A 26,877-nucleotide genomic window follows, 5' to 3' on the forward strand; every position below is an offset into this window, starting at 1 on the left:
ATGAAACAGCATTGGACTTCAAATCAAAGTTAGAAAAAATTAAGACATCAAGAAAAGACAATGACAAGGAGGCTTTGAAGGATAACCCACCTGATGCGACAGTAGTTCATGTTTTCCCACATCAACTATCATCGAATATCTTTAAACGAAGAAGAGAGGTAAAGAAATCTCATCTACTATAGCACCCATTTACATAATTCACTAAGAGAAGGAAGTTGTTAATGAGTAAGACTAACATAACATTATCAACCTTTGATCCATTGCAGCCACCATCAATGGAGGCAAAGACAGCTTATACAGAATATATTAATGATGAGATTGAGAAAGACTAAGTTATCTACAATATTGACTCAATTAATTTTTTATATGTAATTTATGAAGTTGACAAATGATTTATTTCCTTATATGACATAAAGGTTTAAAGTGAACATCGAGTATACAAAGGTGGACCAAAAATGGTTTCAGAAAATAATGCTTCCTGGAGAATGGCTTAATGACTTGGTTTGTGACTATTGCCTACATTATTCATTAATATACAAAATTTGTTGGATTACTAATTATTATTCCTTATAATTTTCAGCATATTAATGTCACTTTATACTTTTTTCAGAAAATGGGGATACTAAACTCTAATGTGTTTACACAAAAATTCGTCACCACTGACACATTATTTTTGGTATGCATATTAGTACATTTTAACTTTGTTTCGCATTTTTTTTTAGTTATATTCACCATTTTTTATTATTTTTTCCGTATGTGGCAAAAAGTAGATGGTTGTTGGAGGATGAATTAAAAGACATGGAACAAATACATTTTACCGGAAGATGACATCCTCATCGATTATGTCATGGGTATTTATCCTAGGCCTTCTTTGAAATGGTCTAAGGTTGATGTCATATATGTTCCTATCAATCTAAGGAACACACATTGGGCATTGGGAGTTTTCCACTTTCGTTGTAGGATAATTTACATTTATGACTCTTTAAAGTCAATTAACAAACCTAATAGATTGAAAACACTCGTCACACCCATAGCAATGTTGTTACCATCTATCTTAAGTGCTATAAAATACTATGAGGAGAATAGTGACCCCAAGGGTGATAAAGAGTGGGACATTGAGAGATTGAACAACATTCCACAACAAACAAACAAAAGAGTAAGTACAATATTTTCCATACCAACACACATATTTCATGATATATACAATAATATTTAATATTGTTAACATCACATTTTTTTGTGTTCATGCAGTAGTGATTATGGTATGTTTTTTTTTTTTTTTTTTATCAAATTTTCGGAATACCTGATGTACAACCATCCAATGGATATACTAACAGGCGAGCGGATGGATTGGCTTTGTGAGAAGATGGCAATGAGTTATTTTTCCATAAAGAACTTCCTATGTGATCCTACTATTGTAAATGAATTGTAATTGGATAGTAGAAGATGTTTCTATGTAATGACATTGAAGTTTTTTGTTTAGAAAATTCCTATGTTATAGCACGTATTTAAACAATCACATGTTTTTTCATACATCCAAAGAAATGAATGGTTGCAATTTTTTTTATTTTTTTATTTTTTATAAATGTGACTGCATTATGATTGTTAACAAGTTTGAATTTATTATAGTAAGCATAATAATATAAACTTATATTTCAATGTAGAGCTCATATTTTTTTACCTCAAACTTAACGAGTGTTAAGTTACTTGTAAAATAAACTTAACCCTAGTGTAGTTCAGGTGAATATCCTTAATTAAAACTTAACTCATACTAAGTTTTTTATTAAAAAAAACTTAACTTCAGTTTAGTTTAGGACATTTGTTTTAATTCAAACTTAACAAGTGTTAAGTTACTTGTAAATTAAACTTAACCCTAGCGTAGTTCAGGTAAATATCCTCAATTAAAACTTAACTCCTGCTAAGTTCTTTATTAAAAAAACTTAACCTTAGTTTAGTTCAGGACATCTGTTTCAATTCAAACTTAACAAGTGCTAAGTTACTTGTAAATTAAACTTAACCCTAGTGCAGTTCAGGTGAATATCCTCAATTAAAACTTAACTCCTATTAAGTTCTTTATTAAAAAAACTTAACTTCGGTTTTGTTTAGGTAAATTTTTTTTAACTGAAACTTAACCACTGTTAAGTTTTTTTGTAAAATAAACTTAACCCTAGTATAGTTCAGTTGAATATCCTCAATTAAAACTTAAGTCTTACTAAATTCTTTAGTAAAAAAACTTAACTTCACTTTCATTCAAGTAATTTTTTGTAACTTAAACTTAACCATTGTTAAGTTCTTTGTAAACGAAACTTAACCCTAGTGCAATTTATGTGAATATTCTCAATTAAAGTTGTATATATGGATAATATCAACATACATAATGTGTCTGATCTTAACATCAATAAAAGATTAAAACATCTCCAAATATGTATGATCAAATATTAATGAGACTAATATTCCAAAAAAAATAAAGAGTTCACTTGTCATTTCAAATGAGTTGATATTGAGGGATGAATTTAAACTTCATTTTTAAGCTTTAAGTTCATCGCTCAATTAAAAGGGAATGAATCAAAGTACAATTACATGTTTTGTGCTCCTATTCACAATATACAAAAAATTACAATATCAAATCTTTTATATCCCCAATCATCATCTATAAAAAAACAACAAAAAAATTCATCATAAAATTAGCTTAGTGACAGTTTCATTCATTCTTTGATTGTAAGGAGCAATCTTACATTCCTAATTCAGTGTGTCCACTATTATCATTCTGATAATGCAAGAGGATTGGTCGCTTGCATGACTTTCGGTTACAACCATAATCACCACATCGACCACAACGTCGCTTGCGTTTACTCTCTCCACCTGAAGAAATTCCTTCCTTACTTGGTCTTCCTACTGACCGACTTGTTTTCGGTGGTAATACAACTCTATTTCTTATTTCATCAGGTATCACCCAATCCCTTTGATGTCCAGGATGATAGATGGACTCAGCATATAAAGATAATAATGAGTTCATTGTGTAATATTTGAAGCATAAAGGATAACATTACATATGTGCATATCTACAAGCAACAATAACATGTGAACACGATATGTGATCAAGATCAAAACGTCGACATGTGTATGAATGATTATGTAAATTCACATGATCACTAACACCATTATATTTAACATTATACTTCATCGAGTTGATTGCTTCAACTTTGTATGTTAATGATGTATTGAACCTTATACGATGCTTTCCATCAGCCCATGTTGTTAGCTCAATTGTCATTGACAATGCTTGTTGTTTATGGTTTGCAAACCATTTTTGAAGTAAATTTCTTAACTCTTCAACTAGTTGCAAAATAGGAAGATCTTTTGCATCTTTTAACACAATATTGAGACTTTCAACAATCCCAGTGGTCATAATGTTATATTTTTTTTTTTTGCTAGAATGTGAACGTGCCCATCGCTCAACACCTGCATCTATTATATATGTGGCTGTTCTCGAAGAAATCATTTGTAGTTGCCTAAATATAACATTGAATTCTGAAAAATGGTATATATAAGCAACATCATGAAACAACTTATGGACTTTGACATTTTTAAACTTTGTTTTGAGGTTTTGCTTCATGTGATAAGTGCACACACCATGGCTTGCATGAGGAAAAACTTTTCGTACAACTTTTTCAATGTTGTTGTGACGATTTGAAACCACCACGAGATCATCAACATGGCCAATTGCTCCATGCAATTTTTTTAGGAAACATTCCCAAGAAGCATCATTTTTCAGAATCACCAATTCCAAAACATAAAGGGTATATCTAATTGTTTCCATTCTTACATGAAGCAATAAACAAAGTTCTTAAGTACTTTGCCTTAAAAAATGTTCCATTGATTGTAATGACATACCTTATTGATGTACGAAACCTAGAAATACATGCACCAAGTGCCATGAAAAAAAATACTTAAATTGATTGTTGTGATCAATAACTATATTAGTAATGGTGCTAGGAACTTTTTGCTCCAACACAAAACAATAAGATGGTAAAGCACTATAGGACTCATCTGGTGATCCTCTAATAGAACTTAAAGCAAATTCTCTAATTTTCCATGCCTTATCATAACTTATCCCCACACCGTACTTGTTTCGAATATCAGCTACAATGTCTTTTGGTCGATATTAATGACCAACCCCTTGATATATTTCTCTTATGCTTTCACCAATCAACCAACTACTTGCATGACGATGATCACGAGATATCATATCCAAACTACAAGTGTGTGTTGAATGATATTTCCTTATTTGAAATAGATCAGAATTTCCCAACTTGATTGCACAAAGTCGCCACTTGCATTCTTTATCAACACATCCAACATGTAATAACTTGGTCGAAGATTTTAATGTTTTGAATTGAAACTTTCTTTTCAAAGCAATCATGTACGACTTCTTCTGCAATTCTTTCTTATTGGAGTATATTTGGTGCTCTTCCATGTAGTCATCACCAATTTCACTATAACCAACTATAAATGGTTCTTCTATGCTTTGTTCTGCATGACTTTCATATTCCATTACTGCCTCTTCCATTACATCAATTTACATTACTTGGCTATCCTCATTCAGGTTGACATTCATTCCACTATCTTCATCATCCTTGTTCATATTCAAGTTATGAGAATCAAAACAATTAAGTAGATCATAGCTCAACCTTGTTCTATTTTCATCATCAAAACCACTCAAAGATTCACTACTATATATGAATATCGGGTCCATATTGATTTCTTTCTCAACCTCAGATAAAGTATGAGAGCTAAAATCAGTGTTGATGATTGATTCATACTGATGATTGCCATTTTTTTTCTCTATTGTGATACATAATGGAACTTGCAACTTACCATCAGTACAATTTAAATGAATGAAAAATTTCACATCTCCATCATCTCTTAGTTGTATAGGAGTGGTTGGTATATTGCCATTGAATACATACTTCATCGAAAGATTGTGCTCGGTTGGATCTACTTTCAAAATGTGACAAAACAATCTTCAATAATTCTTCATATGTTGTAGCCTTCTTAAGTTTAATACCCTTACCTTGGTAGCCTTCAAAGTAGTACATATTTCCATTTTGCACCCAATCTCCTTCATAAAGAAACATTATTCCCACTTCATCAATCACTGTAACAAAAATAAACAAATAAATTGAATTATTAATACAAAAAACAATATTAAAATAATAGTTATTTGGATAAGTAACTCAATCCTACAAAGTTGTCAATTAACATGTTGAATTGTACTCAACTATCTTCAAGTTTTATATATAAAAAACATACGAACTTTACTTTTTTCATACAAATTTTTTTAACAAAAAATTTCACTTATGTTTACTCTAAAATTTTCATTTTTTTCTTTACAACAAAATAATGTTGAGAATAGCAAAACTAAGATAGTTTTTTTTTTTTTTTTTTCCCCAAATGGGTTTACATACTTTCATTTGACCTCGCCATATGTTTTTCTTTAATCTGCTTTGCTTCTCTTACCTCAGTTTTAATGGTGGATTGTAGTAATGGTGTATAGGGACGTATTCACAATGTTGGTGAGAGATATGCAGACAGATGTAATACCGATGAGACAGGTAAAACTAAAATGTTTTGTTTTTGAAGAGATATCATGTCTTTTGGTAGGGGATCTTACTCTTCTATGTTTCACTACTTTTTTCTACCTCTCTTAATTCAATTTTATTGGTGGGTCACATAAATGGTGTATAGGGATGTACTCATAGTGTTGGAGAGAGAGATGTGGTACCGATGAGAGATAAAACTAAAGTTTTATGCCTTTGGAGGATATCATGTTTTTGGAGGGGGATCTTATATGTTTTTGAAGGGAAATAAATAAGGGTAAAAATGTCCAAATTAGGTCATCTCTCAAAATAATTAACTAGTTAGGTTATTTTTACAATTTTACCTATATTTTGAGTCACCTATCCAAATAACCCAACTTTTAATTATGCAGTTACACTAATTTGGATTCAGTTCTACTAATCTGAATTCAATAAGAATTTAGAAAAAGAAAAATGATCTTGAATTACGCTTGGTCTGCATGATTTGAATTGGAGGTTGGATCAAATTGGGCTCAAATGATCAAATTTGTCGGATCATGCGGAGCAACCCGCCCAACTTGCTGCGTAGGTAGAGACTGGGAGCTACAAAACACTCAAAGCCTCTCTATAAACCCTTGTCACCTACCATTTCCAGAAAGCGCGGGAAAATGGCTGCGGCCGGAGCTTCAGCGTCCGGGTTGATCCTTTCACGCCCGGTCACCTTCGTCACCGGCAACGCTAAAAAGCTCGAGGAGGTCCGATACATCTTGGGCCAGTCCATACCCTTCAACTCCCTGAAGCTCGACTGTACTCTCTCTAAAACCCCATTTCTCTTAACATACCTCCTTCTCTCATCTCTTAATTTTCTTTGTTTTTTTTTTTTTTTCTCTTGGATTATTGCATCAGTGCCAGAGCTCCAAGGAGAGCCCGAAGATATCTCCAAAGAAAAGGCTCGATTGGCTGCAATTCAGGTTTTTCTACATATACTTATTTATAAAACGTGTGTCATTATGTTTTTTCTTTAGTCTGGAGTTTGAAATGTTTTTATGTAATTTTGTGAAAGGTGAATGGGCCAGTGCTGGTGGAAGACACCTGCCTCTGTTTCAATGCCCTTAAGGGTCTCCCAGGTAGTGTATGCACATTTTATTTCTTAATTTTTGTGTTTGATTTGTGTGCTTTTTGCTTTCTAATTTTTGTTTTTTTGGGTGATTGGAACTAAATGCAGGGCCTTACATGTAAGTTCTATTTCATTCTTGTCCTTGTTTTAAGGTGAATTTATTCTCTTTCTTTATTTTATGGTTTTTTATTTTTCTCTATTTTGCATGGTTTGTGATTATTATTATTGTAGGAAAGAAGGTCGGTTTTCCAAATTGATGTAAAACAGCACAGATGGTGTTATAGAAATTTATTTATTTTTATTTTTTATTTTATTTTATATAAAAAAAAACAGAAATTATCCTTTAATCCCTGCTGTGATCCCTTTCAGTGTACGGTTAATATTGAGCACTTCTATAGTTTGGCTTAGTTATAGCTGTAGGCTAGTGCATTAGCTCCCATGTCTTCGGCGTTTAAGCACAGAGGTATTAAAATATTCCATTAAGAGGTTATTGCGAAGGAGCTTATTTCATCTAATTCTAGCATCTTTTCATTCTCTATCCACTTGAAGGTATAATGAACAGATTTTTGGCATCTTTAATTCATTGGTTCCTGGTGGTCAGAGATTTGATGGATTCATGCAGTACTAGTGTGAACATTTTCCCGAGCACTATGGAGTGCTGTTGCAATAATATTATTTTGATTTCTATGTTTCAGTCAATAATGGCTTTCCAGTTAATGTCAGAGTTAAGATGTCATTTAAGGGTAGGAATTTCAAAGTTATATTGAATGGCATATTAATTCAAGGATTGGTAGTAGGTGTTCTTTTGGGTGAAGGTGGAGGAGCATCTAGTTGTGCTCCGATGCTTGATTGGTTGGACAAATACTGGTTTGCCCTTTGCATGGATTCAACTAAAGAAGATAAAACATGACTAGTTTCTGAAATGGACAAATCATTTGGTTTAAGTTATCACCAAATTGGACAAAACCATTATGGGTTTCCATCACAAAGCAAGTCTGAGGAACTTCCTAAATGGTGGGGTTTGAGAAAGAAGAGATTGTTTGGATTTTGGACCATTTGAAGAAGGCTAAGGAGATGGACATGTTTTTGGGATTTAATAGCAAATTTAGAGGAAAGACTAGAGTGTGCTTTTAGAGGTGAAGATGAAATCCCCAATGGCAGATTTTGTGAATCTCAGTTCATGAAAAGCCGGAAAAAGCTTCTAATGATTATTTTTTCTCTTTTATGGGTAAAAGGCAATATATTAAAAAAGAAACTTCCAAAAAGGTGCCCCAAAGTACATAGGAAGTATATAAAGGATGCTTAAGAGCGCCTCAAAAAAGAAAACGGGGAACAACAAAAAGTAGTACCCACTCAATCAAAGCCCAACCAATTTGCAAAATAAATAATGGAAGGACTAAAAACTATATACACCTTAACTCAAGCCCAAAGTTTACAAAGGAAAGAATGTTTAAGCCTTTGGACCAAATGCCCCTCATTTTCAAAAGCCCTACTGTTTCTTTCCTTCCAAACAATCCAGAAAAGGTATAGAGGAGCAGCTTGCCACACTTTTTTCCTCTTCTTACCCATAGAAGAACCATATTACCCTGATAACGCCTCTCTAACTGAGAAAGGAAGTACCTGCGACACCTTAAAAAGAGAAAATAAGTGCCACAAAATCCTTGCCATATCGCAATGCAATAGAATGTGCTCAAGTGTCTCTTCCTTTGAGAGACATAGGTAACATCTGTTGGCCAACGACTACCCTCTTCTTTGAATTCGATCCAAAGTTAAGACTTTATTCCAAGTAGCCTCCCAAGCAAAGAAACGCACCATCGACAACACCTATGAGTTATAAATTGCACTTGCAAGGAAATACCTTGTCTTTCTGGTTCCAAAGCCTTGTATAGAAATTTGATAGTAAATTTACCATATTTTGATTTTGTTCAAACCACTTGATCATCCACCTTCCTACACACCCTCCTTCCTTGTAGTCTTTGGAAAGAATTCTCCACAACAATCACCTCCCAATTGTTGAGCCAACCAAAGAATTTGGGAGCCTATACTCCCTCTTCTGAATGGTTTCAAACATCCTCCACCCAAACCTCCTTGGATGATGCTATAGCAAATAAGGAGGGAAAAGTGACGCACAACGGATCGTCACCACACCACCTATCCTTCCAACATCTCACCTTCCATTCCCTATAGAAAATGCCATATTGCCACCCAAGGTATACCATTCTTTCCCGATGGCTTTCCACAACCCTACTTTATAACTTCCTCTCACATCATAGGAGTGCCACCGTCCCTCTTCTACCCCATACTTACCACAAATAACTTGCTTCCAAAAAGCCTCCCTCTCCATTGGAAAATGCCACTCCATTTACATGGGAGGGCCTTATTGAGCAACAACAAATTTCTCACTCTTAAGCCACCCTTTCCTTTATCTGAGCAAATAATAGACCACCTTACTAAATGAGGCTTCCACACAGAAGTCCCTCCGCCCCAAAGAAAAACCTTTTGGATTTGCTCCAGTCTCAATCTGACTCTTCTTGGCATACAAAGCAAAGACATAAAATAAATAGGCATATTGGAAAGGGTGTTGTGAATCAAGGTAAGCCTGGCCCCTTTAGAAATATACTGTCTTTTCCAAATCAATAATTTTTTTTGAAGCCTCTCCTCCATGCCGTCCCAAATTGCCACAGACTTGAACTGTGCCCCTAAGGGAAGACCCAAAAGTAAGAAGACAGGAGCGCACCAATCTTTGCAATCAAACTCTTACACCAGCTCTTCTAAATTCTCTACTCTCCTTACTAGAATGCTTTTTTCCAGATTTGCTCTCAACCTCGACATGGCCTCAAACCACATAAATAACCAACTTAAGTAAGTCATTTGATCTATAGAAGGCTCACAAAAGGCTAAAGTGTCATCAACAAACAACAAATGAGAGATTTCCCCTCTCTTTTTTCCTTTACCTCTGATCCTCCAACCGGATAAAAAACCTCCCTCCTTAGCTCTCTTTAGCAAACAACTGAGGGCCTCCATGGCAATCACAAAGAGATAAGTGAAGAGAGGGTCCCGCTGCCTCAAACCTCGAGAGTTTTGGAAAAAACTTGAAGGAGTTTCGTTGACAAGGATTGAGAATCTCATTGTAGAAATACACCACCGAATCCAACTGATCCACTTAACACCAAAACCCATATTTTCTAGCAACAAAGTTAAGAAGTTCTAGTTAGCATGGTCATACGCTTTCTCATATCAAGCTTGCAAAGAATACCACCGCATTTACCTTTCTGCACCAAATCAATAACTTCATTAGCAATCATAGCAGCATCAAGGATTTGCTTACCCTCCACAAATGTATTTTGGGAGTTGGACACCACCTTGCCCACTACCTTCTTTAGTCTATTAGCTAACACTAAAAACTTATGATGATTCTAGAAGGTTTAAATGGCGGCTAGTGGGAGACATTGAGAGAATCCCTGTCATCATTGAATTTGCTTCAGTATTAGGCTATGGTCTCATCATGAGACTCAATTTTTTCTTTTGAAGAGACCTTCTTTAAAACTCTTTGATGAGAGAAGAGTCATTTTATAGGTTTGCAGGGAACCTACTAACTCATCCACTCTCAATGCATCCACATTCTTGCTTATGACAATTACTTTAGGCTTGAATTTCTCAAAGAGAGATTAGAGGAAGATCATAAGATTTTTCTAAGTACCTTGGAATTAGGTATTTTCTCTCGCAAGTTAAAACAATTAACAATATCACTCAAGTTACCTATTAAAAAAAAAAAACACCAATATCACTCATGTTGGTATAAAATTGAAAGAAAGTCTCATCTTCATTCATTCTTATTCTTTCAAATTGGACACTTAGCATCCATAATTTGGACAACTTCATAGTGTAATTACCCTCATGAGTTACAATCAAGATATCTCAAGTTTCATTAGTGTATTTACATGTTACTATTCTTTTAAATTCATTAAGACTAACACCATTAAAAATAAAATAAAGAGCCTTAGCATTAGCTTCACTACTTTCATTATCAAACTTGTCCCATTGACTAAATAAATCTTTCATTTTTGTCTATAGATCAGGAGGCAGCCACCCATATTCCATTATATTCCAAACATGCTCTCCTTACCTTTTGGAAAATACTTCTTTTGAACTTTTCAGGAGGTAGTTGTTCTCATCAAAGAATGAAGAGCAATTAATGGAAGTTCCTACTTTTTATGATTGCATGATTCAAGAATCAATTAGTAGGAATAAAAAAATTTAATGTTTAAAATTTTAACACACTTTGATATCACTTATGAGTTTGTATTCTTGATCATGAAACATTTTGAAACTTCCTAGAGGGAGGTGAATTGATAGTCCACAAGCAATCTATATTCATTTTTTATTTTTATATATGGAAATCTTTTGATCTATCAATGAGAATAAGAACACAATCACATTAAAGGACCTCGAATATATGCAGGAAAACTACATAGAAAGTTTCTCAAAAACTTTATAGATGTAAAAAAAAAAAAAAAAAACCACAGGTCTCATGACTGCAGTCAAATCCATTAAACCAAAAGGAATGTACATAGTTTTACCTAATGTAGAGGTTTCTACTTCCAATGGTCTTATACTGGTGAGCACCCACATAGTTCCTTCATGTTGTTGACGCAACAACTCGTGTTTCTTAGTGGATACCTCAATCCTGTGTTGAGACTAGTGGATCGATGCATTTTGCTTTTTTGCCAAAAGGACTTTCAAGAATGCCCTTGAAATGTTTGAGAGTTGGAGTGCTAAGGCAGAGAGATGGCTATGAATTCACTTGCATTTTTTTAATTAAAAACTTGGGTTTTTATATCAAATCCTAGATGGATGTTTGGAGAGTTTCTTAAAAATTCCAACAAAAATATTAAATATTTGCTTTAAAAAACAAAAGGATTGAACTAGCATTTGAACATCATGTAGGAGATGTTTGAATGTTGGGTGGAATTTGAACATCCCATTAGAGGACATTTGAACATCCCATGGACGTTTGAAGATCCTCCTTGATGATGTTTTAATGCTTATAAACATTTTTGCATGTTCGACTTCGCTTTTTGATTTCTCTTAGAAATTTCGTCTTCTTTAAATTTAGTAGCAATTTCTCTTGCTCTAATACATCTAATAAATATGCGTACCTTGAATTTTAATCGACTTTGAAGTAGCTTGAAATCCACTCTAACCAGTAAGACCTCATAATTTATGATACCTCAGATTTAGTGTAATAATGGAACAAAATTGTCAACTTAATCTAATACATCAACACTATAGTTCCTTCAGGGCAAGTGTTTAAGGGTGTTACTCTCCCTAGATCACTGCCTAGTGTCCCCATGGAGGCTATTTCCCTTGTGGAAGAACAAACATTAGATCTAGGCTCCTTTGTTAGAAGGTTTTCACATCGAAGGTCTCACAACTTGCAAAATAGAAAGTGTTTAATTTATTTTGGCCACTATGAAAGTCATGCTTGTCAAGTATAGTGAGAATGGTCTTACCTTAGGTAGTAGTAGTGTAAGGTCTAACGATAAAGTATACTTCAGGAAGAAGGACAAACCTATGATCACGAGTAATGACACTTAGGAGGGCTTGTTTGAAAGGTGAATGGGCTTCTAACTGGTGGTATGAGAATCATAAATAGGAATAATTGAGGATTGAGGTTAGAAAGAAAAGAAGGGTAGTTAAGGAATTTCTCCACCATGAATCTCTAGGTACAGTGATGCTTTAGGAAACAAAGAGAGAGAAGTTTGATGCAAGATTTGTGGTAAGTGTGTAGACAACTAGGGATAAGGAATGGGCTACTCTTCTAGCTTGTGACGCATTAGGAAGCGTATTAATAATATAGGACTCAAGCAAATACAGTTGTATAGAATTGGTGTTAGGATCCTTCTAAATTTCGGCTAAGCTAGTTTTAGATGGATAACAGGTCTTTTGGATTATCTCTATGTATCGCTCCAATGATACCACTATTAGAAAGGGTTTTTTAGGTGGGTGTAGTGGATCTTTTTGGTTTAACCTATCTGAAATGGTATGTGTATGTGTATGTGTGTGTGACTTTAACCTATTTGAATTCATTAAAGAAAGTGAGTTAATCGATCCCCCCCTTAGGAATGCTTATTCGCTTGGTCCAATTTGCAATCATCCCCCACTTGCAAGGGATCAAATAAATATTTTAATTTTCAAATGAGTGGAAGCAAAGCTTTCCCCATAGTCTAAAAGAAGCCTTACCCAATTTCACCTCTAACTATTGGTAGATTGTCTTAGATACCAATCAATTCAAGTGGGGATCAACTCTATTTAGGTTTGAAAACATGTGGTTGCTCACCTAAATTTCAAGGAAAGATTTAGCTTATGGTGGAAAGAGTTTTAGGTTGAAGGGTGGGAAGGTCATAAATTCATGGAAATGCTACAATATGTCAAATCAAAGCCATAGTTGTGAAAGGCGCGCCTAGGCTCTAAGCGGCACAACGCGACCCTCCGGCACCTCTCTTGAAGGCAAGCGACACCCCTTCACAAAGATACCGCTTAGGAGCGCAAGGTGCTCACCTCTAGCAAGGCACAACGCGGCCCACAAGTGTGCCTCAACCCCTTATTTCCTTCTTCTTCTTCTTCTTCTTCTTCTTCTGGTCTTCTTCTCTGGTGACGAGTTGCAGAGGGAAAAAAGAAGCCCCCCCCCCCCTTTTTTTTTATTATTATCTGAGACCAAAATGATGTTGTTTGGTCTGTTCTTTTAAAATAATAGGGTTGTGTCGTTTTGGACCTTTAATTTTAATTTTTTTTTTAAAGGGTCAAAACAACGTCGTTTTGGCCCTTTTTATTTTAAAAAGAACAAGCCAAAACGATATCGTTTTGGCCCTGTCTTTCATTCCAACCCCCTTTTTTTGGTTGTTTTCAACCCGACAACACCCAAAACATTGCCCTAGCCTCTACTATGCTGTGAAGAAGCGAAGAGAACGAAGAAGAGGAGGAAAAAATAGAGGAAAAATAGACGTACCTTTTTGGGACCTTGGTATTTAATGATGTTTTTGAATTATGGACAAATTTCATGTTTTGGTTTGGAAACTTTGGATTTGGATATGTATTAGCAATCATGATGCTTTGTTTTTATGCTTGGAGTTCTTTATTTTTATGTTTTTTGTTAATTAAATTGAAGTTTTAGATAATATTTGATGATTTATGTGTTTAGGACAAATAAATGATTATTAAATTTGATTATATTATATAGAAATATATATGTAAATTAGGGTGCGTCTTGAGCCTTTTAAAACTATGATCAAAACTAAAAGAATGGAACAAGGTCTTTTTTGGAGACTTCAAGGAGAGGAAAAAGAATATCCTCAAAGACATAGTTAGTATTGAAGCCCATGAACAAGAAGGGAATCTCTTTCTTGGGGTTTACCTTTCAAGGCCTTAAGGAAAGGTTAGATGAAAAAATTGTTGTTAAGGGAAGAGGTCTATTGTAGGCAAAAAGCTAGGGTCAAATGGGTAAAGGAAAGGAAGGGAATAGCAACTCTAAGTGTTTCCATAGGGTGGCTAACATAAGGAAAAACATGAAGTTCATCAAGTCCTTGGTGAATGAAAAAGGCGTAGCTTTATATGATATTGAAAGCATCTAAGAGGAGATTCAGAGACTTTTTGAAAAGTTAAATTCTAAGCCCCCTAGAGATTCTTTGAGGTAGGTTGGACAATTCTCTTATTTTAGAAGAGAGTGCTACTTAGTTGGATCGCCCCCTTTTTGAAGAGGAAGTTTGTAAAGCTATCTTTCAATTAGACAAAGAAAAGGCTTATGTGATGGTTTCTCCATAGCTGTGTTCTAGGAGTGTTGGGATATGGTAAATGAGGATTTCTTAAGAGTGTTTATGGAATGGTGAGGTAATGAACGAAAGCACTAATGCTATCTTCATTACACTTGCGCCAAAAAGAAGTCAAACCAACAAAATTTCATATTTTTGACCTATTAGCTTAGTCATAAGTCTATATAAAATTATAACTAAAGTTTTATCAAGTTGTATACAAGGAGTCCATAAAACCATTCCTATCTTTTAGGGAACTTTTGTTAAGGGAGACAAATTCTATATGCAGTATTTAAAGTCAATGAAATGGTAGATGGGAAAAGATGATTAGGAGAGGAAAGTGTAGTCCTTAAGATTGGTTTTGAAAAGATATATGATTATGTGGATAAGGGCCTTTTGGATCATGCACTAGCAAGGAAGGGGTTTAGTACAAGATGGAGGATTTGGATGAGGGGATGTATGCCTTCAACAAATTTTGAGGTCTTAGAGAGTGAAGTGCTAAACGATTTAAAACAACTAGAGGTTTAAGGCAAGGAGATCCATTTTCACCTGTTCTTTTCATCATAACAATTAACATTTTAGGTAGGATGTTGTTGAGAGAGGAGGAGAGTTACTCCAATTCAGTCTTGTTTATCTTAACTAGTGTTTTTGGCCTTAAGTAGAAGAATTGCTCCTATTTGGTCTTGTTTTTCTCACATCCCTAGTTACTTCCTTTCTTTGTACAAGATCCTATCATCATTAATGACTAAAATTGAGGAAATGCAAAGGAATTTTGGGTTGGTAGGTTAAGAGAGATCATTTTATAAGTAGGGACCAAGTGTCAAGTGGGGTTCGGGAGGATTTCTTCAAGGAATAGAACTCTCTTAGGGAAGTGGCTTTTGGAGGGTTTTTAGGGAAAGTATAGATCTTTGGTATAAGGTCATATTGAGCATCTACAAGACACTCCCCAATTATTGGGATGCTAACATTTTAGTCAGGCAATTGCATTGTTGCCCTTAGAAGGTTATTACATAGGTTTTTCTAGGATTTTTCCAATCATACCTGTTTTTCAGTTAAGTGATATGGGGTGAAGATTCATTCTTGGGAAGACTTGTGGTGGGGAATCAACCTCTTTGTTCTCAATTTCTGAGTCTTTTTTGAGTTGTAATAGTTAAAAATTCTCCCATTTCATTTATTCTTAGCATCTCTTCCCCTTTTTTTCTTGGAACTAATTTTTGTTGAAACCTTACTGGCATGGAGATAGGAGAACTTGAAAGACTCATGTCCTCTCTTAATTGTGTGAACTTATCTCCATCTTTCCTAGATGCAAGAGTTTGTTTATTATCGTCTTCAAGCTTCATTTTTCTCTAGCAAAATTCATGTTGAAATCTAAAGCCCCATCAAAGGTCAAGAACTTTGTTTGGTTAGTGGCCAACAAGAAGGTCAACACTAATGACTTGCTTTAAGTGAGATGACCTTCAAAGCCCTTTAGTCTTGATCGTTGTACTATATGTATGGGGAGTGGAGAATTGATTGATCATCTTTTTAACATTGTTTGATGACTTTGGGGCTTTAGCATAGGTATTCAAACGTGTTAGGTTGTGTTGGGTTCCTCCTAGAAGTATAAGTGACATAATGACTATCTCCTTTAGGGGTTTGGGGAGTACAAAGTACTATTAGACACAAAGTTCTGTTGCAAATTATTTGTCTTACACTGATTTGGATGGTGTGGCGGGAAAGAAGTGTAAGGATTTTTTAGGACGATTAGAGAATTTCGAAAGATGATATAGGACCTAATTTATCTCCTTTTGAGCTTCTACTACTACTGCTTTCAAAGTCACTTCTCTCAATGTTTTTCAACTCAATTGAATGTGGTTTGTAGATCAAAAGTGTTGAAACAATTAAGGGAGGAACAATGCTTCGGGTCCTTTTTGGTACTTGTACTTGTATCAACCCTTGGTGAATGTTGACTCGCTTTTATTGTAGAGTCTCATGTGGTACTCTATTGATGTATACTTCTCCTTAGTATATTGTAGACAGTTTCTTTACCTCTTCTTTTGATCAAAGTTTGTAAATTTAGGAAGGATTCCTCATCGCTTGTTCTTTTAAATCCATATTAATAATATGTTTGTTTCTGATGTATATATAACTGTTGTCCTACATCAGATTTATCTTTTTATAGCAAACCTGGCCTTTTTAGTTATTTTTTATTCTTTTTAAATATCAGCAACAATCATTTCATTTCAATTACTAAGAAAGAAACAAGAAGGATAAGACATCTTTCACCAATGTACAATCTGACTTTTGGTATAAATATGCACATAAATTCATAGTGGTTCAGCCTGTAAAAACCCTTGTTTTCATTTTTTTTTTTTTTGGGTGAAATTTTTAAAAAACTTGCCCATTTATTGTGATATGGTTTCAGGAGAGGAAATCGTAACTCCAGTAGACCATTCCTCATTATAGTTAAAAAGATTGTATGTTTCAGATATCCATAGTGTATGTTCCTGTCTTTTGTATTCTTTTTGACAATGTAGTCCTAACAGTTTTGTTGTTTCTTAATCATACTACAGCAAATGGTTTCTCCAGAAGATAGGTCATGAAGGTTGTAGTTTTCTCTGAGCTTTGTTCTCTTCCTCTGTTTATTGCTCTTTGACATTTATTTTTGGTCAAAACGCCTTCTTGGTTCTATTTTACCTGATCTTCAGCCACTTTTTGTAGGTCTGAACAATTTGCTGATGGCATATGAAGATAAATCAGCTTATGCTTTGTGCGCTTTTTCTTTTGCTCTCGGTCCAGATGCTGAACCAGTAACGTTTCTGGGGAAAACTCCGGTATGCTTTAGTAGTTTTAAAATGCCTGTCTTCCTGAAATGCATCTTGAGAACCCCAAGAAAGAAGTTCACAAAGTACTTATGATTATTATGTATTTGCTTGAAATATTTATCATAAGCTTCATCGTCATAATTTTGCTGCATTTTTTTTAGTCAAATGGGAAAGATATTAAGCAGGAGCCATATAATGGGATGCAACCTTGGTACACAAAATATATATGAGGAGCACTCACTTGTCTGACAGGAAAAGAGAAAAACATGCACATCAGTCCTCAACAGAGAGCTCTAACGTTAACCTATCTATAAAAGCTAACATGAGAAACTCCCATCCACCAAAATACATCCAGCAGAGTTTTCAGAACAAGGTCATTCAGTTTCCGAACCAACAGCTCTGCTGCTTCAAAAATCCTTAGTGCTCTTTCCATAAGCTCCAGATAATACTTAATGAGATCATCTTCCACACTGTCTGCTCACCTTTCCCCAAGAATAACCATGCCAACTTGTAGGGTCTTCTTTATTGAGAGATGACAAACATATTATATATTTAGGTTGTCCTTAGTTCAATTCCTGAAACAAGGTAACTTCCAGCAATGGACCTCCTAAAAGGGCCTTTTAAGAAAATAATAATTTGGCTGATAGATAGTGTTAAAGTGTATTTGCATTAGTGGGTATTTTGAGTCGCATTAAGGTAGCATATAACATGATGGTCTAAAAATTGAAACAAATGCAGTTTAACTAAATGCTAGACAAGAAAATGGAAGGCAACATTTTAATTTTCATAAATTTTCTGTGGTAGAACCACCTGGTTAACTATGTGTACTTTATTGTTTGTGCACATGCACATTTGCACACAATGTTCTCTCAAGCATTGAATGGTATAATTCAGGACCATAGGGTTATCCTTTAAAAGCTTATCTATGGACTTTAGGATTTTTTTTCTTGTTTCTTGTGATGAAGAGGAAGCCCAGGGTATATAACTTCATTAGGAGGATCAAAGGATTTGCGAGTGATTATGTGGCAACCGTTCGTTGGAAGCTTTTGTTTAATAAGCTGGCTGATGCTCTAGCTAAGGGCAAAGCTTGGTTGAAGAATGCCTTTTATGTTGAGATTAATTCTATATCAACCACATGACACCTTAGTTTTGTTCAATTTGATCAGCTTGAATCTTAGATTAAGTTGTCACCTCAACAATCGCTTTGTGCCATGTACTTGAACTTGCTTCAGCCCTAGGTTTGGTGAGAAGATGTTGAAGCTGTTGAAACTGTGATTTGAAGAGATGGAGAAGATCCAGGAGATGGTTTCGTAAAGGGGAAGTTCTTGGTTTGGAGTTGTATTGAAATCCTTTGAGATTTCGGTGAAGCAAGTCAAGGGAAAGACGGTGGGCAAGATAGTGGAGAGAGGGGTCGGGTGTTTTCCAATTGGATTAGATTTGGTGAGAATGGGCTAGCCTGGTTGCTGGAAAGGGTGAAAGCTTGTTTTTTTCTATTAGAACAAAATATATATTGATAATAATAAAGTTAATGAGAAGGATGAGAGGTCCTTCCTGCCAGGTGCAAAACCTGATCAAAGAGCATACCCTCCACTGTACAAGGAGAAATACTAATAAAAGCATGTACAAAATAAGTGGTTGGGTAATCTGTTTTGCTAGGGTGTTAGGGGGTGGGATTGGTTGGTTTTCCTTGTTGTTCTCTCTACTTTTCTGTCGTGGCGCATTTGTATACTACGTGTGTATATTGTTGCACCCTTTCTTTGGGCTTTTAATATATGCTCTCAATTTACCTATAAAAAAAAAAGTTGTCACCTCACTACTAAACTCACTTATGAATTAAGAAAAACTCCGTCTACTGGGGGTAGAACTGTTGCCGCATATTTGTGCTTATATTCTCCTTTTGCGCCATATTTGTGTAATTGTTGGCTTTTTACCTCATGGAGCTTCATTTTGGTTCAACCTTGTCTATACATTTGTTGCATTGGCAACTTCTTCATCATAGCTCTTTCAATATAACATAGAAGGTTACATCTCAGTGATTGTAAGACGTTTATTGTGGGAATCCATCATTATTTTAATGAGTAGACGTGATGGGTCAAGAAGTAGTTGCTGCCCTCTACAAAATATGTATCTGAGGTCGGGTGACTAAGAGATGATGTTTGCGCTCAAGAAGTGTGCTTAAGAGTTGTGGGCTTCCACTCCACCTGTGGGGTAAGGATGTGTTTTGAAAAATTAGGAGATGCCTTTGGGGGGTTTGTAGTGGTGGATGAAGATAGGACATTTCGCTGGAACTTGCAGTGGGCCAGAGTTCTTGTCAGGTCTAATGAGAGGAAGGTTCCTGCGTCTTTACAGGTGGTGGTGGGGAGCTTTTACCATGAAATCAGCTTTGGTGGGAGACTTTGCAATGGATGTGCTTAGTTGAACTCATGGTGTTGTGAATAGATGGTTAGGGAAGAGATGGGGGACGGCCCATGCACGGTGAGAATGTTGGGGTAGGTGATCTTTCTTTTGAAAAGAATGAAGGCCATGTGTTGAATGTGGAGTTGCTGTGTGCTGCAGATGGAATGGTTGGCTCTGACATTTCAAGCATTTGCATGCAAAAGGGTTTAATAGGGCCTATGGAGTGTTGGACCTACCTCTTGTTGACACTTCGGTAAGGACTTGTTTGGATGTTGCTATGATGATGGGCTTCAGGGACTTGAGTTTGGTCCCTCAAGGAATGTTGGGTTGAGTTGGGCCCATTGCATGAGGTAGAGAAGGCCTATGCTGCCCCCTATTTCAAGCCTAGTGTGCTTCAATGGACTCTAATATCCCAAACCCATACTGTTTTTTAGGAGAAGATGGGGCTGGTGAGCAGGGCTTTGCTGGGCCGGGGTCAGATGTAGTCTCCTACAGCCCATCTTTGTACTCTAGTATGGTGGGTCAAGTCTTAATCTTTTAAGGGAAGCCCAAAGTGGTTTTCTTTTATAAAAGGAGGAACACCCCAAGGTTCTCACTCTGGTACACCGTGCTGTGCTTCAATGAGTAATGGGTCTGTGCCTTTTGACCCAGGCTTGTAGTTGATGCCCCAAGGAGAAGGGTGAAGGAACTTGTCATTGAAGATGCTCTTTTGGCTATGGTAGCTAGGTCTAAAGCTACATCTTCGTGGCCTGAAGCTTCTTTGGGTGCCTTCTTCTTCTTCTTCTCCTTTCTCTATGAATGGATGTTCAGACTAGGGGTTGGGCTTTTTCTTGACCCTTAGAGGGAGCAAAGCTGGGTTGCATTAACGGGAATCATTGCATCAGGTAGTGGGCCCCTGAGGATGATCCTTCAGGATGGCTCATCAATGGAGTTTCCATAAAATTTCTCAAGAAAGCCAGGGTGTAATGATGTCGAACAGAGTTAAGGGAAGGTAATCTCAATGCAGGAGCTCAATAGCAGTTTTCGAGAAGAGGGAGTTTCCCTCTGTTTGATCTTTCAGCAAAATGTCTGCCTTGATATCTTTTGTGAGAATGCCAATTAAGGGCTTCGAAATGGAGATTATTTCCCTACTGGGGAAGTTGGAGACCAAAAGAGGTGGTAGAAGTCCTATGCTTGGAATGAAGAAGAAGTTGGGCCTTTGGTGTTGCATTCTACAGTTAGAGGAAACCTCTTGTGTTGGCTCAATTCATTCATGGAGAAGAAGTAGAAGAAAGCATGGAGGGTCGCCCCCTTGTGCTTGTTTTGGACTTTATGGATGGAAAGAAATAGGAGGTTGTTTAATGATGTCGAGCAGTCGGACTAAGTTATAAAATCTTATTTTATGTCTATTTTTTTGGAATAGGTTAAAGTGTACATAGGGGACCATGCAATGTCCTTGGTAGACTTTGTAGACTTTGAGCTTTATGTAGTGTGCTTCATGTGTACTTTGGTGCATCTCCTCTTAGGCACTTCTAATATATTTTCTATTTGCCTATCAAAAAAAAAAAAGAAAAAAAAAGAAGTGCTGTAAAATTAGTTCATTTTTTAATTCATATTTTACTTTCCCACTTTATTTGTTTTTTAGTTCATGCAATAAATATGATAAAGGCAAAAATAATATAGACTTAGTACAAATTTCAGATATTATAAGAAAATAATTAAAACTTCAAATTCTTTTTTAATTGTATTAGTATATGATTTAACATTATTATATGTTATCTAAAAATGCATTTATATTAACCTAAAATATATATAAAATAGTCACTTGTATGTGTTAGATGGGTGGTCTTAGGTCAAATAAAGATTTCTTAACCCAAACTTGCATTTTTTTTCCTTTTTTGTTTGTTTGTTTTCTACCTTCCACCACTCTAATGGTTTCCCTTTACACCTGTTAGCTAGTAGAACAAAAAACCTACAGCTATACCATTAGAGTTCCACTGGCAATGCCTCCTTCAAGGTTGCCGAGGTTGCAAAAAGATACCTATCACCAACCTACCTACTGCTACAGCTGTCACTATTTTGCCATGGTTGCCATTACTCTATTAAGGCTAGCACTGCTAACTCTCACAATTCAAAGACTCCTACCACTCTCATGGTGCAAGGAAGATATACCTACCACTGTTCTACCAGTCACTGTAGTTATTGATGTCATGTGTAATTCCATTTCTATGAGACTTTTATAGGTGTTTCCTCCTGGTTCCCTTTCCCACATCCCATGGAAATGGTGGCTACCTAGTGGCCACCAACATGCTAAAATGGGCAATGGCAGTCACTTCCCACTTTCACTCATTGGTTTTATTAGTTTATTCTAACATTATCAAAGGTGCCTCTAATAACTGTCCTCATTCTTCTCTACAAGGAGCATCCCTAGCATTTCCTCTTTTGTGCTAAAAGGTATTTCCTAAATGTTGCTCAGAGGTGCCTAATGGCATAGCATCCAAAAGATTTATGCCTGCTTCAGTTGGGAATAGCCCGTGGGGAGCCAAACAAAGCTTGATGCACCTCAGCAAGGGGCTTGTCCCACTCCAAGATCAAGTATATAGGATAGTCTAAAGGTTCTACATTTTGCAATTAGAGTTTGCAGTTCACCGAACTTGTATTTCCCCAACACTACCAAGCCCATTTCATTTGGATTCAGAGATGAGGATCCATTGTGTGTGATACGTCACTGTCACCCACAGTTGTTAAAGACAAACCAAAGGCCTAAGGCACGGTGATGCCCTAGCTGTGGCTCGTTACCTTCTAAGGTGTGTGCCTTGTTGGAGAGGTGCGCCTCATCTATTTTTTTTTTTTCCTTTTTTTTTCTTTTTTTTTTTTCAACTCAGGGAAAAACAATGTCATTTATTTTTAACCAATTGTTTTTCCCTTCTTGTTTTAGAAAAATTCAAAGGCCAAAATCTTTGTGCTTGTGGCATTGTGTTCAAATATTTCCACACCTAAAAAGTACTTGTATATATCTCTTGTTTTTAAGCCTCTCATCATCTAAATAGCAAAAATGATCTTTTTTTCCCTGTTTTGCATACTTTTATTCTTAAAATGTTGAGTGAATATTATATCATTGTATTATTTTTTTGTTGGATTCTTCTTTTTGAATGTTGGAATCTTTATTTTTTGTTTTGTTTTGTTTTTCCCCCTTGGATTGGAGGATCACATTTGCTGATAAATAAGCATATGAACAAATATTTGCATGGATACATCCACATTATCTTATAAAATTGCACTTGTGTCCTAAGTTGTGCTTCTTCACTGAAGTGTGCACTGCAGATTCTGTCTTTTACACTTAAGCCTTTTAGAGAGCTTTGCACCTTAGATTCACCTTGCACTTTTTAGAAGTAGGTTGTCACTTTATTTTCTGTAGCAAAGGTGAGCTGGTTATGCACATGGTGCTATCTTATTGGCTAGGTCTGTTAGCCCAAACCAATCTTATCCAAAGGACCACTATACATAGGCCCAAGGGTTATCATTTGAGGGAGTTTTTAGATTTTTCTAGAATTAAACCTCTGTGCTTTAGAAGCTGAACCATTGAGTTCTCTACTTGAAAGCTTTCAGAAAGCCACAAGTAATCCCACCGACCCCCCAATATGTCTTACTCTTCTTCAGTCCCTCTTGAATTGGACTTCAACACCCACATGGCCAATCTCCTCTAGCAGAGATCCTACTGCAAATGCTACTCATCAACATCCTGGTTGGCCAGATCTTATTTAATTGCCTTTTTGTTGTTGGTGCAGGTAGAAGTAGCACCAGTAAACTCAGTTTTGCAATTGACTGGTGGTTTACAAGTTTAAACCCATGAATGTTGCTGAAAATTTTCTAGACTTGTGTAGCTGCTTCACCTTGAAATAGTATGGCTATTTTCTCCAATTTGGGGTTCATTATATGAGTATGTAGAAGCTCCATGAGCTTGAATCCCTTGAACATGTGTTGACCTATTGGCTTCAGAAACACTCTTTTCTGAATCCTTCCTATTTTATTCCTACTTTTATGTAATTAATTATTATTTGTTGGGGCTCTCCTTCAGTTATTTAACAATCAGGATCTCCAATTAGGGTTTTCACTACATTAGGAGCATCTAGAAGCTCCATGAGCTTGAATTCCTTGAACATGTGTCAATCTGTAGTCTTCATAAACACTTTTTTGTGCATTGTTCCTATTGTTCTCTAACTTACACACTAATGATTGTTGTTAGCTGTATTGCTCTAGATTAAGATGTAAAATGCCTGGGCCAGCTTTGGTTGGTCTGGGATTTTAATTTCCATCCCTGGCTTTGGCCCGTAGGCTCAAGCCCCTCAATAAAGGTTGGATGTCTCTGGGCCGAATTTCAAGCCTTCATGCCCAATTTACAACAGATTAGTTGCTAGCATCCTTGGCATGCAAACTAGATCTAAAACTCTTAACAAATTTTTGCACAGAAGGGATCAGTAACTTCTGAAATTCTGCATCTCTATAGTTATTTTCTAAAACAATTTTTAGTCATTGGACTTTGTGGTACATACTCTCTTTAATTCCTGTACTTCTCTGCACGATGAAGTGCTAATGAAATCCCAGAAAAATAATATGATCTTGTGTTCTGTTCCATTTCAAATACCTTTTAGAACAGTGAATATGAATCTCCAATGCATTTAATGAACTAGGGATCTGCAAGCTAAAAGATTTTTTTTTTTTAAAATTGGATTTTAGTAGCTGTCCCCTTTATGCACTAATCTCTGCTTAATTTTCTTTGGAAAGTAGGAGAATTTGGTGCCAAGATAAATAACCCTGGAACAGATGGCTAGAAAATCCAAAAAGATAATCGGATTTACCTTGAGCGAAGACCAAGAACCAACAACATTTAGCACTGCTGCACTATTTATCTAATGTTGTCCGCAAGACATTGTCAGAACAAATATTGTAGTCCGTCATAGGCTTTGACCATTTTGTGGTCAATGTTAACACTGGTAAATGTAATCCTACTTAAAAATTGGGAATGTTCCCCCAATTTTTTGTTTAGAAGTAATACTGTTATGTTAGCCTTTCACAGTGCTTTCATCAGTAGAGATCCATGATTGACTAACATGTCTTCGCATGGTCATATGTTCATGGTATTTCTAGTTTTGGACCATGTCAGGACCTGCATGTATTGGAAATTAGCACCCTCCCCATTTCTCTAGTTATTATTGCCAGCATTTGTGGTTCTCCCGTGACAGATTCATGATTCTGTTGTAATAGAATTTTCAATCTTACTCGAGGACACTTTGTTTTAACTAAAATCTGTAACATTGCATGCAATGATTTAGAACCAAGGAAAAGACAAAAAGGCATTCCAACTATAGGCTCTAGAAGAACAAAATATGAGCTTGTTGCTTCCCTTAGTTTTCAAATTTACTAAGGCATATGTAGTTATTCTTCACTTAGAACTCGACTTTTTCTCTGCTTTAATTATAGTGAAATGTGTGCATGCTTGTGTGTGTTTTTGGGCTATGGGGTGGTGGGTTGGTTGTTGGTCATTGTTGCTGGGTTGTTTCTATTGTGATCCTTACGCAATGACTTCCTAGCTTAGCTAGAACTTGGATTTTTCACACAACTGCTCCTTGCTTGTAAGGTACAATGTGTGTCACTCGTGCATTACAAGCGCTGAATGATATGCATGTAAAGTGAAATTATCATGATCAATTCCCAACAGTTTTTTATTGTTATTTGGCCTGATTGTTTTGCTAAACAATGGACCAGATCTGCTAAAAAAGCAACATTTTTTCATTTACCTCTTCTCATTTGATATTCTTTGGCCTTGCAACCTGATCTCCCTTGTCTTGCATCGTTTTCTGTTGTTTTTTTGGTTTTATGCAGTTGTGTCTATGGAAACATTACTAGCACTAATGTTTTGATATTTCGCTGACATTTTAGGGGAAGATAGTTCCTCCAAGGGGACCCAATGATTTTGGATGGGATCCAATCTTTCAGCCAGATGGATATGAGCAGACGTGAGATCATCCTTCCTCTTTGCTTTTCCCTCTAGTTTTATGTTGCAATGGTAATCATCCATTCCCAGTGCAGCTAAATTATGTTATTATTTTGATTGCAGTTATGCTGAAATGCCCAAGGAAGAAAAGAACAAGATTTCACACCGCTACAAGGCTCTTGCACTAGTAAAATCTCATTTTGCTAAAGCTGGATATGTTTTCCAGACAGATTCCCCTATTTAAGAGGCAGCTATGTATTTGCTTTGTTGCAATAAGAGTAGCACCCTGGTAAACAGTTGGATGCTCTTTTCAACAGTGTCAATTATTCCATTTTCCCTAATCAGTTAAGGGATGGAAAGAAAGAATGGCCATTGAGTATTTTGATAGTGTTTGCTGCATAGAGAAACTCAGAGAGGAACAGAGAATATACTTACTTTCTACCTTATGGTGAAGTCAAAAAGTCTTGTAAAAATGAAGCCCAAAATACACTTATTTTTCATCAATATAAATCTCATCCAGCAAGTTTCATTACTCATTTGCTTTAGTTGAAAAACATTCATATTATTTCTAGTAGACCAAACTGCAGTCTTTTTATTGACCATGAATGATTTATCTTTTATCAGATACATGGATCATGGTACAATGATTGAATGAATCCAGTAAGAAACTTTTGATTCGGTCGTGTGTTTTGTAAGATGTTGTGAAATTTATGTGGAGCATGAAAATGTGTGGATTGATATACTATTGATTGCCACGTTTTGTTTGTTGGATGCTACCAAGCCTTGATTGCTATACGAAGCACAGATGGCCCCAGTCAATACTCTCTGTTGCTTACGAATGTGACAATGCTTCTGATCAAGGGCTTAATTTAATTTGCTCAAGTGTCACCCCTAACCCACTACTTAATGGAGGCTAACAGAAGCATCTCCACTTCTCTCTAACAACCTTGTGTTGATAAATGGAGGGTGTTAAATTTAGGAGACCGACTGCGATGTAAAAGTTAGAATCTGTTCTCTAACGTAAAATCTTAAGATATGATGTTGCTGTTAAGTGAAATGAGTTTGTCTTGCCAACCCACTACACGCCTATTGATGAAGATTCTGATTGCTTATTAATTATGGAATGCTATTTTCATATCGACAATTGTGTCCATATCTCAACATGAATGCCACCAAATGTTCAGTTAGCCAAACTGAC

General features: G+C 35.9%; 1 protein-coding gene across 1 annotated transcript; it reads left to right on the forward strand.

The window, feature by feature from the left end:
• Positions 1 to 6,216: 6,216 nt before the first annotated feature.
• LOC100245879 (Inosine triphosphate pyrophosphatase) lies at positions 6,217 to 26,211 on the forward strand. Its single transcript, NM_001397915.1, has 8 exons — positions 6,217 to 6,386; positions 6,486 to 6,550; positions 6,643 to 6,706; positions 6,805 to 6,814; positions 17,057 to 17,088; positions 17,205 to 17,317; positions 25,625 to 25,701; positions 25,803 to 26,211. The coding sequence occupies exons 1-8, from the start codon at positions 6,248 to 6,250 to the stop codon at positions 25,921 to 25,923; spliced, it is 621 nt and encodes a 206-aa protein (NP_001384844.1). The 5' UTR covers positions 6,217 to 6,247; the 3' UTR covers positions 25,924 to 26,211.
• The last annotated feature ends 666 nt before the right edge of the window (positions 26,212 to 26,877 follow it).

This window comes from Vitis vinifera, chromosome 5 (genome assembly GCF_030704535.1).
Source record: "Vitis vinifera cultivar Pinot Noir 40024 chromosome 5, ASM3070453v1".
NCBI lineage: Eukaryota > Viridiplantae > Streptophyta > Magnoliopsida > Vitales > Vitaceae > Vitis > Vitis vinifera.

Coding starts and splice junctions, on each gene's coding strand:
- LOC100245879 (NM_001397915.1), top strand. CDS start 6,248: ATGGCTGCGGCCGGAGCTTCAGCGTCCGGGTTGATCCTTTCACGCCCG. Junction 17,089..17,204: donor CCAGAAGATAGGTCATGAAG/GTTGTAGTTTTC, acceptor CACTTTTTGTAG/GTCTGAACAATTTGCTGATG. Junction 25,702..25,802: donor CCAGATGGATATGAGCAGAC/GTGAGATCATCC, acceptor TTTTGATTGCAG/TTATGCTGAAATGCCCAAGG.